The following is a 19,115-nucleotide window of genomic DNA, read 5'->3' as shown; positions in this document are numbered from 1 at the left end:
ATATATACCGGTAGTTGACCTTTTGTTTATAAAATCAGAGAAATGAATCACATCACAAAAACTTAATGTTGACCAATAAACCACGAAAAGAGGTCTGTCAAAAGGGTTGATTGATTGATTGATGTATAATGACACTTTCAGCACTATTTGATGTTGGCAGTCTGTAATTATTTGAAGAGGCAGTTTGCCAGAACCACCAACCCTCATTATAGAAATATAGTTGACATATTGCTTTTACTACCTGAGATCACTGATCCATGAAATGAGGTCAAGCTTAGATGAACTGTCTTATGAACTAATATTTAATAGTTTAATGAAAATAGAATCAAAATAGGATGAGAACAGACCCAAGTGGCGAACGTGTATGATGAGAATGTGTTTTTGGGAGTGAACGCACCTGCCACCATGCAGATACCATTGACGTCGTACATGTCAGTATTTATATTTTCGTATTTTTAATGTTATGCTTAAATCATATATATATACATATATAATATATGTATTTCCTTTTAAACTTTTATTTGAAAGGTGAAGGAATAAAGCACTGTGTTTTTCTGACCGTACATATTTCCTGTTTTTGGAGAACGTTTTGCATTGCTTGTTTACATCGTAAGGGGTGCTTTCATACACGCCCACACTCCAAGGTCGTCACAGCTTTTTTTGAGAAAACCCTTAAAAGGCTGTTTCCAAGGCACTCGTTGTAAGAAACATGCATTAAAATATGCGTACTGTTAAAGGGCCGAGCCACCTTGACTAGAATGAAATTACATCTTTATAAACAGAGACGAAAACAACAGTAATGAACTTTATTTGAAATGCAAATTTAAACTCTAAAGAGTTGACAATACAATAATTGAAAAACATATAAATAACATCGATTAAATAACATTTCTTAAATGAAAGACATGGTAAAAAAAATCCAATGGATGAAACTAACATTCAATATTTATAATTACATTTTTTAGCTAGGATCATGAAAACACAATTTTTATCAAGTTTCTATTTAATTTACCTGTGCACTTTATAGTGGTACCTTGTGTCATCATAAATAATAAATTTCATTGTGTAATGAAGTTGATTAAGGATTAACATGAGATTGCAGTTAGCCAATCAGAATAATGCATTATAATGAAACATTCATCTAATGCAATTATTGTTTAATATTATACATTTGATGTATAAAAATATTAACGCAACCTACATTATGGGTTTATCAAAATGAACAAATATGTTGATTTCAAACATTTGTCAAAAGGATTTGCAAACATGACAAAGTACTTCATCTACACATTTTTCAACAATTATGAAATAATCACCTTATTTACAATTTATCACATAAACCTTTCTTAAATATTCAATATATTTACAATTAATAAATCATAGATAGCACTCAGAAATTTGAACACATGTTAAATTAGATAAATTTTAAACCATTTGAAAAAAAATAACAAAATAACTTTTAGTACAGAACTACATATGATAAGAATGTTCAAGATGGTGGAATGTGGTGTAATATAAATAGAATATTTTTACAATATAATGAGTCATGTTGCACAACTACAAAACTTAATTTTTAAATTTACATATTTTTTTTTTTTTACAAATTTCAAGTTATAACAATTGTCGATTCTGTCGGAATACAGATAAATTGATGTGTAATAATAACATCCTCATTCAAAACAAAAACAACACCAAAAATGTGTCAATTGTAAATGAATGCCCCAACCATCATTTTCTATGTTCAGTGGACTGTTAAATTGGGGTCAAAACTCAAATTTGGCATTAAAATTAAAAAGATCATATCATAGGGAAAGTGTGTACTAAGTTGTAAGTTGATCGGACTTCAACTTCATCAAAAACTACCTTGGCAAAAAACTTTAATCTGAAGCAGGACAGACAGACCAAACAGATACACAAACTGAAAAAAACAAAATGCCTCTAAGTGGGGCATAATAAGTAGGACATAAAAACCAACCATGAACCCTGATATATCTGTGTGTTAATAAAATGTAACAATTCTGAATTATCATAGATACAGTGAACATGTTGTTTGAAAAATGCCATATTTAAACATTTCTTTTATGTTATAAAATGCTAGCTAGCAGTAATTGGTATGTAAACTGGTCCTTGATCTATTGGCAACATTGTTGTAACTCATAGGTTAAGGGGGATAACTCTGTAAATCAGTAATGTATTTCACCTGGTTTCAACAATGCTTTTTCTTATGAACAACTCAATTAAAACAAAATTATAATAATCTTTTACTCATAAGCTTAGAACAGATTTATGAAAATGGATGACATACAATAGTTAATTTTTAAAGGGATGACTTTTATCCTAGGTCTGCCTCATTAAGTATTGACCTTTCATGATTTGGCTTATACAGACATTTCAACAATATCATGTTATCTGACTTTGCTCTGACTGACCTTATAAGCTAGTACTGGTTAAATATATGATGAATGATTTGATGCGACATATTTTTTTCTGTTGTTATGAAAGAAATTTACACTAGAAAAAAGGTTCTACTGCAAAATACAGATGGTTTTATTTTGGGACTAATAATTCATATATATGGCACTTGGTCATACATTTCAACATATATGTAACCAACAAATTGAAAATGACAATGATATGGTTTTTTTTATGAACATTGTTTTTGGTGTTCCAAGGATTTGTATAATAATAAAATTGAAAATGGGGAATGTGTCAAGTATACTATACAAATCCTTGTGTGTTTCAAAAAGAAACCTACTTAATACTGTAATCATAACAAAAATCAGTATATGGCTATTCAAACCATCAAATACAATTTAACAAAAAAAATACAACCTAACCTTAAAAACATAGCAATAAAAATTGTTTGAATTTATTTCCTTATCTGAAATCAATTTCTAATTAAAAATGTTACCGTTAAATATAGTTTCTTATATGAATCAAGCACTTCGTATACATCTTTAATCATTTCTATTAACACTTTACAGTAATCATCATAATTGATATCATGGTTATACATGTAACTATAATTTTAGTTTTTCCATACTTTGATTATCAGATACTGTGTCTTATGTAGTCTATATATATGATATGGTAAAACCCAAAGAAATTTTTCAAAAATGTAGACCAGTAAAACAAACAGTTATCCTATGGAAGGTATATTCTGAATAAAGGCATTAAACTGCTTGGTTCTTATAAGAAACTGTATTTAACTATTTCTACTATAAGCAATCAATCCCAAAGATAAACCACCAATAACAGAAGCACCAACAACTAATGGGTTGCTCTTGACACAATCAATAACCTTATCCGCCATATTTTTGTGGACACATTTGGTATTGTTATTTCCAACATCTATGTTAGAATTGATATTTTCAACTTTTGTTTGTTGTACTGAAGAACTTGTCTCTGTGTTATTTATTCTAGAAATATCTGCACTTTTTTGCTCATTAATTGATTGAAGAGCATTGTTTTCTATTGAAAACGGCTCCGTGTTGAAGTAAGTGTTAGGTGAAGATTTGTCAGTGAAGATCTGTTTTTCCATTCTTATATCTTTATCGTATTCTCCATTCTGAATCAGAACATTTGGCTTTTCTGTCTCTTGTTGTGGAATGTGTTCAGGGATATGAGATGATGCATGCTTTACTGATCTTAATGATTTAAATTCCCTTTCATCTTGAGTACTGAATCTTGTTTCTAGAGACGATACTCCATCTGTTTCAATACTCTGAAACATATCACCAACTTCTGTTGGTGTTATGCTAACATCTGTCCTATGATATAAGACTGTTTCTTTATTGTCACATGACTTTCTTTCCTGGATGTCCACGAATGGCTCCTCAGGATCAAAAATTAGTCCTAGTTTCTCTGACTCTTGTGTTATGAATCTATATTTTAATAATTTTTCTAGATCACACATGATATCTTTCCTTTCCATGAAATCTAAAGCTTTGAAAAGGTTTTCTAAAGTAGCTTGAACTGGCTTGTCCCCATTAGACCAGTTGGCTATTAACTTTTCTGTACAACTTGTTGACGTGGTTTGGAGAAACTGGACTTCCTCAACAGTATAATCTGTAAAATAAAGGTATACATTCATTATCAATCTTATTAAGATGGTACCTGCCACTACAGGGAGATAACTCTGTAAAATAAAGAAGTCATACATTCATTACCAATCTTATTTAAAATACAGATCTTGTGTCCATGCTATAGTGTCTTTTAAAGATCTAACATCAATCTGTGAAGAATTGAAACAAGATATGTATTTCAATCAGTTTGCTTTGAATACATTATCACAGGCACGCTATTAAAACTGAATTCTAGTCCTGAATTTTTTAGAACAACATAAATCATATCAGAAAGTTGGAGAAGTATGGTGTCTTTTCTAAAGATTTTTAAAGAAATGATATTACACAGTATATTATAGCAGAATTAAAGATGCATTCCAGTTCAGAGTTGGGTTCCCATGCTTAAGATGTTTTACCATTGGCATTGGTTTTTTTTATCAAATACATGATAATTTTTTAATCTACTTAAACATAAATCCATTTATTGCCCCAGTTTTGATATGTCACACATTAAGGCTCAAAACATCAGAACAGGAGCTTTCAAAGGATTTGAAATTATCAAATAAGATTGAAAAATTTTCTGATTCATTTCAGAAGATGTCCAGCAGAAGGAAAGCTCAAGACAAGTTTAGCTAGTTGCTGGTTATGATTAATTGTTGTTTGAACCACTCTCAGCACTATTGGCGATTTTTTTGGCATTTTTTTTGTTTTGGCAGAGGAAGCCAGAGTTTATGGAGAGAACCACAACCTTCTGAAGGAAGCAAGAGTTTATGGAGAGAACCACGACCTTCTGAAGGAAGCCAGAGTTTATGGAGAGAACCACAACCTTCTGAAGGAAGCCAGAGTTTATGGAGAGAACCATGACCTTCTGAAGGAAGCCAAAGTTTAGGGAGAGAACCATGACCTTCTGAAGGAAGCCAGAGTTTATGGAGAGAACCACGACCTTCTGAAGGAAGCCAGAGTTTATAGAGAGAACCACAACCTTCTGAAGGAAGCAAGGATTTATGGAGAGAACCACGACCATCTGAAGGAAGCCAGAGTTTATGGAGAGAACCACGACCTTCTGAAGGAAGCCAGAGTTTATGGAGAGAACCACAACCTTCTGAAGGAAGCCAGAGTTTATGGAGAGAACCACGACCTTCTGAAGGAAGCCAGAGTTTATGGAGAGAACCACGACCTTCTGAAGGAAGCCAGAGTTTATGGAGAGAACAATGACCTTCTGAAGGAAGCCAGAGTTTATAGAGAGAACCACGACCTTCTGAAGGAAGCCAGAGTTTATAGAGAGAACCACAACCTTCTGAAGGAAGACAGAGTTTATAGAGAGAACCACAACCTTCTGAAGGAAGCAAGAGTGCAGGAAGAGAACCACGACCTTCTGAAGGAAGCAAGAGTTTATGGAGAGAACCACGACCTTCTGAAGGAAGCCAGATTTTATAGAGAGAACCACAACCTTCTGAAGGATGACAGAGTTTATAGAGAGAACCACAACCTTCTGAAGGAAGCAAGAGTGCATGAAGAGAACCACGACCTTCTGAAGGAAGCAAGAGTTTAAGGAGAGAACCACGACCTTCTGAAGGAAGCAAGAGTTTATGAAGAGAACCACGACCTTCTGAAGGAAGCAAGAGTGCATGAAGAGAACCACAACCGTTGGAAGTTCAAGACCGACAATCCTTGTCAATTAAATTTCGAGTCAAGTACACATGCCACATGCTCTGTTGGAACTCATAACATCAGTTTTAATAGGCTAAATATACAGTAATTGAAGTACTAAGGCCAAGCTGCAATTCTGTAATTTGTAAATAACATTACCAAGAAAGTCTGCAAGGTCCTTCCACTTTTCCTCAAAATCTAATATATGCAGTTTTTTCATCACTGAAAATGGTAAATGTCTTAGTTGTGTTGCTCCATTGTATATAGGTGGTGTTGTTGCTTCTGTTACTTGTCTAAGTGGTGTTGTTCCATTACATATTGGTCGTGTCGTTGTCTCTGTAACTTTTGTAGCTTTTGTATCTGATGCTGGCTGTTCCCATCTCTTTTCTGACATAAAAAAGAAATATAAAGATGTCTTTGAGATTCTATATATTTATCAAGCCTACATTCTTAAAGTATTGACATTAAAAAAAAAAGTGTACAAGATGGGTTTTTTATTATTATTGTCCTGAGTACACTGTTTAGCAATAATGAATTATTTTTTCTTGAATGTATACCATAAATACAATATGATTTAATATGGCATATCTCAGTGAGAAAGCAATTGCACAAAATGTTCTCGCAAGAGACAAAAGCAATGAGAGCAGCACTGTAATATTACTACATATAATTATGCACAAAAGTTTGGAGTTTAACAAAAATTTTATTATACTGAAATGCAAGTAAACACTCTCATGTTTTGTTTGTTGGGTTATCAAATATACATTGTATTTTTTTTTTAAATGCACCAAAAGTAGGTATCAATAGCTATAGGACAAGATGCCAAACTGTACATTTTCTGTAAACTGTTAAATCTTGCCTTGGTCAGTATCCTGATTTGGCATACATATTTTAAAAAGTTTCACTAAATTATGAACATGTGTACCTGTATCATGTGTATACTAATTTTAAAGCAGATGTGAACATAAACAATGCATAAACATTAAACAGTTCACTTGATAATCAATATAACATCAAACTCCATGAGATGAACCAACGCCTGTGTGAATCATTTCGATAGAGTCCCTGAAGTGGATACCTTGGTATGCCGGGTTGTCAAATTATGCAAATGAATGCAACATTAAAATAATATTCCAAATTGACAAAAACACTTCAAATGGTCTGCAATTTTATTTGCTATGGTCTACATGTTTCGCCTGCAAGGCAGGCTTTACCAGGACAATTTTTATACAGAAATTCACCCCTGAAGTACTCAAAGTGGTGCATTGAATTTGGTGTCGTCATGGTGGGAGAAACTATAAAAAGTGAAAGTAGCGATACAGAGTTATAAATAGATAAGATAAATATAGAAAATTAAAGTTTCTTTACAATGTAAATTGAGTTCGTTTTACTATTATATGATACATGAAATTGTTCTAAAGGCTTGGTATCTAATTGGACGAACTTCCCATGGTTCCTACCACTTCGCAAGGCTTATCTTCCAACCTGGCCATTGTTGGAGGTTACTACTCCCTTGCCCGTTGGCAACAATAGGAAGATTATGGTCGCCGCTATTGATAATAAAATTGTTGAAAAATGTTCCCTTGTTAATTATTTCATGACTATAATTTTTGGATTGTCTGCAGTAGTTGGTCTGTTTAATGGCATGGTTGTGAATTATTCCTAGATCATTTATTAAGATTGGTGCCCGTGGTACGTTTCTTCTGCTATCATTTATATCTGCTTTCATTTATAGATGTTAAGGTGGTATTGGACATTGTGGTCATCTTGTTCATTTGTTAGATCGTCGCAAGTATGGAATATTCCTTGGTCCATGTATATGCTGGTTGCCTGTAGATTGGCGTGTGTAGTAAGGCTGTTCCTTTCGGATGTAGGGGTTCACGAATAATTAATATGTGTACTAAGTTTCAAGTTGACACAACTACTTTAACAAAACTGTTGACCTACATGAAACCTAACCTTTAACCTCATAAAAGACAAATGAAAGGACAGTTGGACACAAAGACCAGAAAACAAAATACTACTCAACTATTATACTTAGGCATGTAAAAAGGAGATGGTGAATTAATCATTGATTTTACCTGTATCAAGTAAATGATTAGGATCTAACATGTCTGCCAACTCTGTTTGACATATTTCAGGATCTCTCAATGCCCTAATGAACTCTATCAAACATTTATCTTGTTGTCGAATCCTTTTCAGTAAATGTTGCGTAGCCATTCTTTCTCCCTTGTTGTTCTGTTCACATTTAATTTCTTGCTGCAAAAGATAAAAAAAACACATTTTGTTTAAATCACTTACACTGATTTATTATCATGATTATGGTAAAAAATTTGAAAATATTTAAAATTAATGAAGAGCTTTATGATGAAAAAAGAAAAAAAAAAAGACAGACAGACAAATAAGTGCTGTCTGCTTTAAATATGAATCAACTGAATATTAACTGAAACAGGTTTATATGGATCCAAGACTGTCTGCCAGCTCCAGAAGCAATGAAGCAGCCCATCCTATTTGGATGGCAAATATCCTCTTTTCCATATAGGATGAATTCTGTCATTCCACAGCCCCAGCTTGTCTGGCAAAAGAGTCATTTCATGTCAGAGATATGTCTGACTAGCATTTTATATATAATCTAACTTTTCCACTTAAAATACTCAAAGCTTAACAAAAAGAAGGAAGTTTATTGTATAATGTGTCCTTACTCTTACCTTACTCATCTCTGACATGCTGACAAGATGAGGTAATATCTCCACTGGATTTAGCTTGGTACTAAATAACACCTCCTTTTTCTGTAGTACTTTTAGGGCATGGTGTTTATCAAACATCATTGCAGCTATAATAAAAGGTGAAAAAATTTGAAATAAATTTAACAATTAGTAATCAAAGACAATAATTTGAAGGTGAAATATAAAATATGTATGACAAGGCTTTAAAACAGCTATAAGCAACTAAGTATGCTCTTAGATTGGTAATTTATATCTTTTTGTCCTCTTGCTAGTTGTCTTTTGTTTTTCACTTACTCAGAGTCAGACGATTCACTCTAAAATGTCTTTCCAAATGATTTTTACAGTTTGTTCTTTTTTTTTGCTGTTACAGTATTATTCCCAGGCGCGGATCCAGCTATTTTAAAATGGCCACCCTGGGGTTCCCAACCCAGGACAAAAGGGGGGGGGGGGGGTTCCAGCTATATGTCCCCATTCAGATGCATTCATCAGCCAAAAAATAGGGGGTTCCAATCCCCAGACCCCCCCCTGGATCCGTCAATGATTCCATTGAAGGGGAGGGTGGAGAACTCACACATAAATAACTAATTAACTAAGCCATATTCATATCATCTATCAAAAATCATAAGACTGGAATTCAGAGATTATCATTAGTTAACTGTCTGTCATTAAGATGACTTTTGGTTCTTATTAATATTTTGGCATTACACAAGGTCATGGTTTTTTCAGACTATTAGACTGTTGGTTTTCCTGTTTGAATGGTTTTACACTAGTAATTTTGGGGCCCTTTATAGCTTGTTGATCGCTGTGAGCCAAGGCTCCGTGTTGAAGACCGTACATTGACCTGTAATGGTTTTACTTTTATAAATTGTTATTTGGATGGAGAGTTGTTTCATTGGCACTCACACCACATCTTCCTATATCTATTAAAATCATCTTTACGCTACATTGGTTGGATGTTTATAGATTGATAATTACATCTAGGAAAATATGATTGATTCATTAGTTGTTCTTGACTTTGAAAGAGCTTCCAAAAAACTTTTGAATACTCTTTAATAGATAGATAATGTGTCTCTTTTATCAGTTAATTAGTTGTTTGTACTTCCTACTGATCTAATGAGACCATTCCTATCCAACTGATTTTTACAATTTGTTCTTATGTTGTGGTGTAAAACAACAGTTCCATGTGAGGGAAGGATCAAGTGCGCACAAACACTAGTGTAACCTAGTCCCAAGTTTATTTTGACTTGTTGTCATTGTTATATCCAAGTTATTGTCTGTATATAGCATATCAGAATGTTGGTCTTTAAAATGCATATTGTTTTCTATAAGTCAGTGCCTTTCATCCTGTTTATATATTGATTACTAGTATGGTCATGATGGTTTTTATTAATTGTTGAAGGCTGGATGATGACCTAAACTCTCTTGTTTTGTCTGTGGATATATGTTTCATATTTATTCAGAGCAATCATTCCACATCTCTGTAGTTTTATAAAGTTGAACTACTTAAACCTTTAGTTTTGAGTAAAATGAAAATGCTAATATAAGCAGGTTGCATGGGAAGTTTTCCCTTTTGTAGCAAGTAGTGTTTTTTACAAAAAAAGTATTGTATATAACTTGAAATGTATCCCTTCCAAAAGGGATAGTTATAAGATCTTATAACATAGGGGTTAATTTGTAACAATTTGCTGGGCAAAATACTGGGTAAATTATAATCCCAAATCTTTGGTATTTTTTAAGAAGTTCAGATGTTACATAACTTTGAATATTTTGAAAAAACTAAGGATTTTCTTATCCCAGGCATAGATTACCTTAGCCGTATTTGGCACAACTTTTTTGAATTTTGGATCCTCAATGCTCTTCAATTTTGTACTTGTTTCTTTGTTTTAATATTTTGATATGACAATGTATGAGTGTCACTGGTGAGCAAATGATGAGTCTTATGACATGTAGACAAAATGCGTGTCTGGCGTACTAAATTATAATCCTGGTACCTTTGATAACTATTAGTAAACCCAGCAAATTGTTATGTTCAAGTCCCAGTAGTCATTACATTGGGGAATTAACCATCCTTTAACAATTTATTTAGTGTGACAATGTACGTGTGATGAAATTAAACACACATACAAATGTTACATCCATATTTCAATATTTGTACAAATAGTATTACCATGGTTACTTTAATCATAAATTATGAGTTACACATGCTGACCTTTGTACGTAACACTCACAGTTTGTTCTGTGTGATTATTTCACTTGTTCTTTATTATTAACCTTTTATCTCAAGTTTCATGTTTACCTGTTTCACTCTCAATGTCTGAAAGTTAAATTTTGTTTCTCTTTTCCTCTGATTTTCATCCAAAGGCAGTGTTTTCCATCCAGATAAGTTATAGGAATCCCCGACTATATATTGGGACAGCTAATCCACTGGAAATAAATGAACTTTGACTCTTAATACCTACTTTCGTTTTTAACCAAACTTTTCTACTTTCAAATTCTGTCCGCGTTCGTTCCAGGTTTTATATTATTATTTACTTCCGGTTAAATTTAAAAATAAGCGTGGGTTGGCTACCTCAGTCGACAATGTTTTGTTCAAGAAAAAGACCATTTCCTTTTATTGCCTCTGATAATGACAGCATAAACGTAAAAGCAAAATGCTTTTGTCCTACGGTAAGACTGTTATATTGACAATAGATACGCCATCATACCGAATACACTTTTAATATCGCTAATCCCTAAGTAAAAAAAGTTTAGACAAGGAGCTGACAGAAGAGGATTCCTCAGGAATCCTACAGTCAGAAGAGGATCTGTGAGTATCTGTGAGTAATCCCGGCTGACCCGGCCGCTTCAGCGGCGCTTGAACTTTTGACGCATGTACATGTATGTATACAACAATCACTTTTCCATTGTGTCGTCAGATATTTTGTTTAATGACGTCAAATTATTTCGGGAACATGTCTTTATATCCAGTAATGTTGGACAAATAGCGATAAGGTGTATATATATATATGCATGCATTATATAATTTCAAGCTGAAGATGGAAAGTTCATGATAAGAGGGGGGATAGTAGGGGTCCTGATCCTGAAATCCGGGGCTTGAAAACACGAAATCCCGAGGTCCCGAACTTAAATTAGTATAATCCAGACATCCCCAAATCCAAAAAAAACATAATTCCCAGATCCTGAAAGGGTCAATCCGAAAATCCTGAGCTTACAAAACCTGATCCTGAAGTCCTGATAAAGGTCCTATCCCCCCCTCATCATAAATGACAAGTTATTTGGAAAGGGACATGACGTTTTTAATGCCATAAATGGATTAAACATTTACTGGAGTTATCTTTTATCACGTTTAAATGAAGTAACAAACTTATGCTGCCGAAATTTAGGTTGATGTATGTTTTCGAGTAACAAACACTGGATTTTGCAGAAATGCACGAAGTGATAAAAAGTTGTATTTTTATCAAATAACCTGTTACACACTGCAAAAACAATGCTTCAACCTCTTTTCTTAAGATAATGAATTGTTATGTCTGAATTTCTTTAATTATCAATAAAAAATTGATGTTTCATCAACTTGGTCATGTTGGTAAAAATTGAAAATGTCCAATGACGGAAGCGACTGAAAGCAAATATTGTCAAGAACAGGGCAACTTGTTTTCGCTTTTGGGGGTCAGGGAAAGCAAAGTGACAGTTGGGAAAGCGACTTCTTCGCCCAAGTCACCTGTTAGCGTGAGCCCTGATAATGATAACATAATATTTACAATGCCTTGAAAATTTTGTCTGTGTTTTAATACACCTTCTCTGTGTAAAGATATACCTGTAAATTTGGAAAATGTTAGTTATCTTTTAAGGGTTATTTTCCCAAATATATCTAAAAAAATAATTAAACTCATTTTGACTTTTTGATTTTTTTGTCATGTTTGTTACATGATTTTAGATCTTATATTTATTAAATTCAAACAAGTTTCATCAGTGACAAACCTAAACCTATAATGATCTACTTTTAGAAATTGTGACTTAGATGGAGAGCTGTCTCATTGGCACTCATGCCACATTTTCCTATATCCGTGTATAACACGATAATAAAGACAATCACACTCATCATTTACCACATAGTAATTATATAAGAGTTTATTTGTTTTGCCTGTTTGGCTTCCTCAGGACAATATTACATATGAAATCAAACAGTGAAGTACAATGTACATCTTTGGTGTTTGTGCAATTCGCTGCAAGTAATGTTACAATATATTATAATGGTTGTTATTAATGCATTTTCAATTATTTTTTTTTAGAGAGAGTTCACACATCTACCAGTTAATAATAGTCATGATTTTTCTGATAGAACAGCCACCCATGAAACAATGGAAACTGTAAGTACAACACACACACATGGTCAAAAGTAAATATTCATGATTTTTAAGACGGACATAAAGATACTGTACACATACTGATACAAATCCATTAAAGACTACTTTCGAGTTCGATGCATTTCCATCAAAAACTTTGGTTTTTACATAAATAGTGAATATCATTAGTGCGGTTAGGGGCATTGTCACTTTCATTCCCATGTAGAGCCAGTGGCAGTGGTTGGAAAATTATGATGCTAAAATACGCCAATTATACGGCAATTGGCAGTCAGTACTGCTGTCATTAGGGAATTGTGATTAATTACCTACTGTGTACAGAACAAACATTATTTCTTAATTTATCCTGCACAATGATGATCGCTAAGAAGCTTGATGAACATTAATACTTTTTTTTAAATGATTTTATTTACTAGATACATTTTTTTATAGGGGATCGCCTGTATCCCTGTACTATTAATTTAATAGTACAGTGATACAGGCGATCCCCTATAAAAAATGTATCTAGTAAATAAAATCATAAAGGCGCACATAATATGTTTTTTCTGTAGAAGGACAAACTGGAAATTTATTGGTAAAAATAAAATTACAGTATTGTAAAGGCCTTCTTACAGGACTTTATTTCTATGAATACATGTACAAATACAGCATAACAAATAAAAAAAAAGAAGATGTGGTTTGATTGCAAATAAGACAACTCTCCACAAGAGACCAAAATGACACACAAATAAACAATTATAGGTTAGTTTGAATTTTTTGTGTGTGTGTGGTTTCGTAGTGACTGAATAGGTTAAAAAAAAAATCTCTCAAAGGAAAATGATATCACTCAAGACAGCACTAGTTCATTTGACTTTAATGATATTTTTCTTAAAACAGGATTTTATGTGGGTTGTTTTTTTCTCAATTGGATTAATTTCCTTTCTATTTCAGAATATTTGCAGCAATAATAATACAGAAACTGAATGTGACAGAAATCCTCAGACCTTACCAGTCAAACAACATAATTGTCGACAGTGTTTGGCTGGACAAGGGGTAAGATATTTCTGAAGGAGTTGTACAAATAGTATTTTAAATGAGGAAGATGCATTAAATCCCCAAATGACCCATTAGGCTGATCATAGAAGATAACTAGATATTATTTTAGTACATTTACTTTAGGTTCACTATCTGACTGTATGTTATACATAGTAATTATCAAATGTATGTATTATGATAACGGTAATCGATGAACAAAAATGGAAAACTACCAGTTTTGATATTTTTGGAGGTATTTTATTGCTGTGGACGCTTTTGAATGCAGTTTCATGTTGTTAGTCTTTCAAATTATCTGCTCAATACCATACATTTGCATTTGTTATTTGGTTTTGTTTTTTCATTCTAAGGGTTTTTCAATGATCAAAATTAAAGTTTGCCAAGCTGCTTTATATCCAATTAAATTTTTCCCGAGTGGTTCATTTAAAAAATAAAAAAAATATATATTTTTGTCAACATGGTCAAAGGGTCAAAGTAAATAATTTGTCAAATATTATGAAAATTAAATGAGACAAATTAAATTGAGTCAATTTGTTTGGTACCTCCTTGTTCTATGATTAGACTAATTCTTTTTTGTCATAAATTAGTTTGACATGTTTGACTCTTACAAAAACTCTATAAGAACCTTTGAAAGACAAGTATTTTCATCTAAATTTGATAAAATAATTTTTTGTCATATATTTTTGTTATATGACAATGATGACATTACCAAACAAAATTTTAAAAGAATTTAGTGTATTAGAATTCTGACTCAAAGCATGGATTCTAAAACCTTTACCTTGACCTTGCAGGTACATGTAACAAAGTTACCCGTTTAGAAGGGAGATAACCAAAATTTTCTATAACTAATATAAGTTTTTGCTTTGTTTACAGGGTCATTTCATGCATTTATCATCAGATGGTAACAATAACAGGTGACACAAAGATAATACAGCCAAGTTTCAAGGATCTCTTAGAACAGATGTCTCAAATATTGTGTTCTTTTATCCTGTATAGTGTGCTCACAGAAACAATGTGAGGGAATATGTTATGTACATTTGTATTCAGTTACAATGTGTTGTCGGTAAAGACTACTTAAGATGTGTCCCACATAGTATGTAAATTACTAGACAGCTGTTCAGTATTTGATTAAAGTCAGCGGCACTAGTCATTAAATATAAGTCTGTTTACTACTAGTATACAGTTTCTTGAACAACAAAAATAACTTGGTAGCAGTCAAAAAAGATTTTATGTCAAAAAAGTCCTACAGCAAAATCTGTTCATTAAGACATTTCATTTAAGGTAGTTAATTGTGTATTTTTTTAATTTTTTCATAGTGAAACATGTGAAATTACATACTTCATTAGTCCTTCCATTGTTTGTCGCAATATGTTCATAGTGAAACATTTGTATATGTAGTATATATATAGCAACAGAATATTATTTACTTATTTACTGTTAACAAAGTCCTCAGAAACAAATGAAATGACATCTTTTGGGCTATAAGACAAGAAAGTGTCTGACATAGTTTCTATCTTGTCAACCATGGATTATCTTAGGTAGTTATAAGAAAGCAAATGTCTATTACAATTTATGTTTTTTGTGATTTTATTTTACTAGCCAAAACATATATTTCAGTTTAGGTAATTACGATTTTTTTCAATTTTTTTTTTCAAATAATGTTTGATTTTTTTATATGCCTGTTTACGGGACATATTATGGTATACCCTTGTCTGTTGTCAACATGACAGACTATTATTAAAAAAGCTTTAACTAATTTGTATGAAACTTTGATGAATTATTTTATATGTTTATGATTTTTTATATTTTTATTATTTTACATCTCCGAGTTGTGGAGTTTTGTTCATTTAGAAGTTTCAGACTATTACTAAAAAATGGTTTGAGCAGTTTTAATGAAATTTGGTCAATCAGTTGTATATGTTAACATAATCCCTTTCAATTTTGATAAATTTGAGATTTTATGTTTTCAAGTTTCAGTATTTTATTCATATAAAAAGGGTGATTTTTCCAGTTTTCAGAAAATAACTCAAAAGAACTTTGAGCAGTTTTGAAACTTGTGGACTAATTTATATTTTAAAATTAAAATAACATCCCTATATATTTTGTTTTATTGATTAATTATGTGAGATTGAGGAATTATTTAGTCCTATTCTTTCAAAAAGTGATGGGCTTATCATGCACTCATGGTGTAGCTCTGTATCTAATTTACTCTCAGAAACAAGCAATATCATTTGTGTTTTGATTGGAGTTCATTAAGCCTTTGCTAAACGTGTATTTTGATAAATATAATTAAGGTGGTACATAATTACACTACAAGAAGATAACTCTGTAAAATGAACTGAACGTTTTAATTAAGTTATATTGTAAAGAAAATTTGAATCTTCAAAATGATCAAAATAAGTGTTTGTCAGACTGCTTTATATCCAACCATTTTTTTCCAATAATGTGTCTGGTTCAGATTTTTTTACATTTTCATTTTTTTGTCAAAGGGTCAAAATAAATATTTTGTCAAAATTTTATAAAAATTAAACAAGATGAATTAATTTGAGTCATTGTGTTTGGTACAACTTCAATAGAAATAAAAGGAGAAGATGTCAGTTACACATCAATGATAAAAATTTATATAAATCAATTAATCATGTTAACACTGCTGACTTGAAAAAATCTCAAATAAAATGGAATAAAAATAATTCTCTGCGAAATTATCTCCCCTTAAGGGCATACGATACAGTTTTGATCCTGTATTTACAAGTTCATGAAAATTTGCATATAGGCTATTTTTTACCTGATTAAATCAAATATGTAATAAAAAATATACCTTCATGTGCTACTTTTTGCGTAAAATGAGGTCGAAATTTTGTATGTTTGCTCGAAATTCAGATTTGTGGCCGTAATTTCTTTTTCGAAAGAAAGACATAACTTTTTTGTTATAAAAGATAAAAACAAATTGTTTTTTGTTTAATAATCGGTAATTTCTGTATTTTATAAATATCTTTCAAAAATATGCATTTTTTATTCAGAAATGACTCATATTTATCAAATGTTCATGAATTGAGGAAAAAACGTAATTTTTTACTGCATGTTTATCACAATTAAAAAAAATCCTCTATTTACAGTTTTATAAAATTTGGGTCAAATAATCTCCCTGCAAAATGAAACCAAATGCCGTTTTGAAAAATAGGGGTCCATGAACTCGTTTTCAAATTAAATCAGTTTGAATGATAAAAATCAGTCGAAAAATGCATCTTTTCCCGATATGTCACAGTTTGACGTTGTGAAAATAACAAATTACGTTAGCAACGTCATTACCTTCCCTGAAACTGTATCGTATGCCTTTAACAAAAACTTATGAACAAGTATGTACAACAAATGTACAATTATAGACTTATCTTTTTCAAAAGCAATTCACTTAAAATTGATTTTAGGGAGATTCAATTCAAATTATCCTCTTAATAAAATTATGACAGTGTGGTTAATACAGGTGACTTATTTAATTTGACTGTTAATTGAAATATTTTATTAATTTAATGATGATATTGTACAGATTTTTTATATGCAAAGCAGCAAACTGAAAAGCTAATACTGATTAACTGTGTCCAGTAATTCAGTAGGGTATTTTTTGTACTTAGTTAGTAATTTTATAAATTGTTTAAACATCTATTGATGTATTGATTTTACCACCATGACATTTTATTTAACAAATTTATAAATAGGTTTTTGCATTTGAAAACGCATGAATTTTAGCAAAATTGAATTGTTAAATTCTTGTATTTATTGTATTAACTAATATTGATATCCAACAGTTTTTTTAGTATATGTGTGCTTCATTTTAAAAGAGACAATATTACAAAACTGATAGATATTTTTGTTTTTCTTTTGTATGTAGATGAGTTTTCTAATTAAATCATCTAGCCCATAGGGCCAAGTGAGACTTTCTCCTCAGTTGGGATCCTTTATCCATCTTTGTTGATTTTAAACAAAAAAAATCTCCTAAAAAAAATTTGAAAAAGGCAGGACAGGAGTTTTGAGAAATCAAAAAAGGCAGCATGAACAACTTTGCAGCAAAAAAAAGCAGGATGATAATTTATGTAAAAAAAGTCCAGATAAACTAATTGGAAAAAAAAACGCAGATCATAAAGAGTAAAAAATAAAAAGCCAGAACTGAGATTACTGCTAACTAAAAATGCAGGATTTTTTGTTAATCCTAGCCCTCCCCTATAAAAAATAAATGGTAGCTTCCTAAGTATAAACTGATAGTTTGTCATATTGGTTTCTTGTCGAGTCTCTGCTTTTTGTTGCAGAAAGCTTAACATAGGGATAGTATCTGGGGTGATGGCATTAACTAACTTCTTAAAAGCTTTGTATTTTAGAAGACCTTGATGCTCCATACTTTGTATATAGATGTCTGGTGTTACAAAGTTTATGTCTGTCACATGTCCATTGTCCTTGACCTCATTTTCATAGTTCAGTGACAATATCAGTTTTTGTTATTTTAATTTCTCTCTTATTAGGAGTTATAGAATCAGTGAACAACGTAAAGTTTTGGTGGTCAAGTCCATATCTCTGGTACTATAAGCAAAAGGTCTAGTAGATTTGGTGTATGGAAGGATTGTAAGGTGTACATGTCCAATTGGCAGGTGTTGTCAAACCTTAACATTATTTTCATGGTTCAGTTGTTTAAGTTAAGTTTTTGGTCTGTTTTTTATACGACCGCATTTGAAAAATTTTCGTCATATATTGCTATCACGTTGGCGTCGTAGTCTGCGTCGTCGTCGTGGTCCGAATACTTTTAGTTTTTGCACTCTTACTTAAGTAAAAGTGAATAGAAATCTATGAAATTTTAACAAGGTTTATGACCACTAAATGAAGGTTTGGATTGATTTTGGGAGTTTTGATCCCAATATTTTAGGAATTAGGGGCCAAAAAGGGCCCAAATAAGCATTTTCTTGTTTTTCGCACAGTAACTTTAGTAAAAGTAAATAGAAGCCTAAGGGCCAAGTGAGCTTTTCTCATCACTGGGCAGCAGTCATCTGTCGTCGTTAACTTTTACAAAAATCTTCTTCTCTGAAACTACTGTGCCAAATTTAACCAAACTTGGCCACAATCATCATTCGGGTATTTAGATTTAAAATTGTGTCCGGTGACCTGGCCAACCAGCCAAGATGGCCGCCATGGCTAAAAATAGAACAGAGGGGTAAAATGCAGTTTTTGGCTTATAACTCAAAAACCAAAGCATTTAGAGAAAATCTGATACGGGGGTAAAATTGTTAATCTGGTCAAGA

At 32.0% G+C, this 19,115-nt stretch overlaps 2 protein-coding genes across 2 annotated transcripts; one reads left to right on the top strand and one right to left on the bottom strand.

Annotated features, from left to right (window-relative positions):
- Window positions 1-792: 792 nt before the first annotated feature.
- LOC134715504 (uncharacterized) lies at window positions 793-10,962 on the bottom strand. The gene is made up of 5 exons (XM_063577711.1): window positions 10,737-10,962; window positions 8,423-8,547; window positions 7,796-7,973; window positions 5,874-6,101; window positions 793-4,068 (listed from the first exon to the last, which is right to left on the bottom strand). Exons 2-5 carry the CDS (start codon window positions 8,540-8,542, stop codon window positions 3,206-3,208), a joined length of 1,389 nt encoding a protein of 462 aa, XP_063433781.1. The 5' UTR covers window positions 8,543-8,547; window positions 10,737-10,962; the 3' UTR covers window positions 793-3,205.
- LOC134715505 (uncharacterized) lies at window positions 10,946-17,643 on the top strand. Its single transcript, XM_063577712.1, has 4 exons — window positions 10,946-11,107; window positions 12,730-12,807; window positions 13,732-13,833; window positions 14,707-17,643. The coding sequence occupies exons 1-4, from the start codon at window positions 11,021-11,023 to the stop codon at window positions 14,749-14,751; spliced, it is 312 nt and encodes a 103-aa protein (XP_063433782.1). The 5' UTR covers window positions 10,946-11,020; the 3' UTR covers window positions 14,752-17,643.
- Window positions 17,644-19,115: the final 1,472 nt, after the last annotated feature.

The sequence above is a fragment of the Mytilus trossulus genome, chromosome 4 (assembly GCF_036588685.1).
Source record: "Mytilus trossulus isolate FHL-02 chromosome 4, PNRI_Mtr1.1.1.hap1, whole genome shotgun sequence".
Lineage (NCBI taxonomy): Eukaryota > Metazoa > Mollusca > Bivalvia > Mytilida > Mytilidae > Mytilus > Mytilus trossulus.
Note: the sequence above shows the minus strand (reverse complement) of the source record. Positions and strands in the feature narration are given on the sequence as shown.

Excerpts from the sequence above, each read along its gene's own strand:
- LOC134715504 (XM_063577711.1), bottom strand. The coding sequence starts at position 8,542 with ATGATGTTTGATAAACACCATGCCCTAAAAGTACTACAGAAAAAGGAG. Across the intron at positions 7,974-8,422 it reads GCATGTCAGAGATGAGTAAG|CAAGAAATTAAATGTGAACA; the intron begins GTAAGAGTAAGG and ends TATCTTTTGCAG. Across the intron at positions 6,102-7,795 it reads TAATCATTTACTTGATACAG|AAAAGAGATGGGAACAGCCA; the intron begins GTAAAATCAATG and ends TTTTTATGTCAG.
- LOC134715505 (XM_063577712.1), top strand. The coding sequence starts at position 11,021 with ATGTTTTGTTCAAGAAAAAGACCATTTCCTTTTATTGCCTCTGATAAT. Across the intron at positions 12,808-13,731 it reads CCCATGAAACAATGGAAACT|AATATTTGCAGCAATAATAA; the intron begins GTAAGTACAACA and ends TTTCTATTTCAG. Across the intron at positions 13,834-14,706 it reads AGTGTTTGGCTGGACAAGGG|GGTCATTTCATGCATTTATC; the intron begins GTAAGATATTTC and ends CTTTGTTTACAG.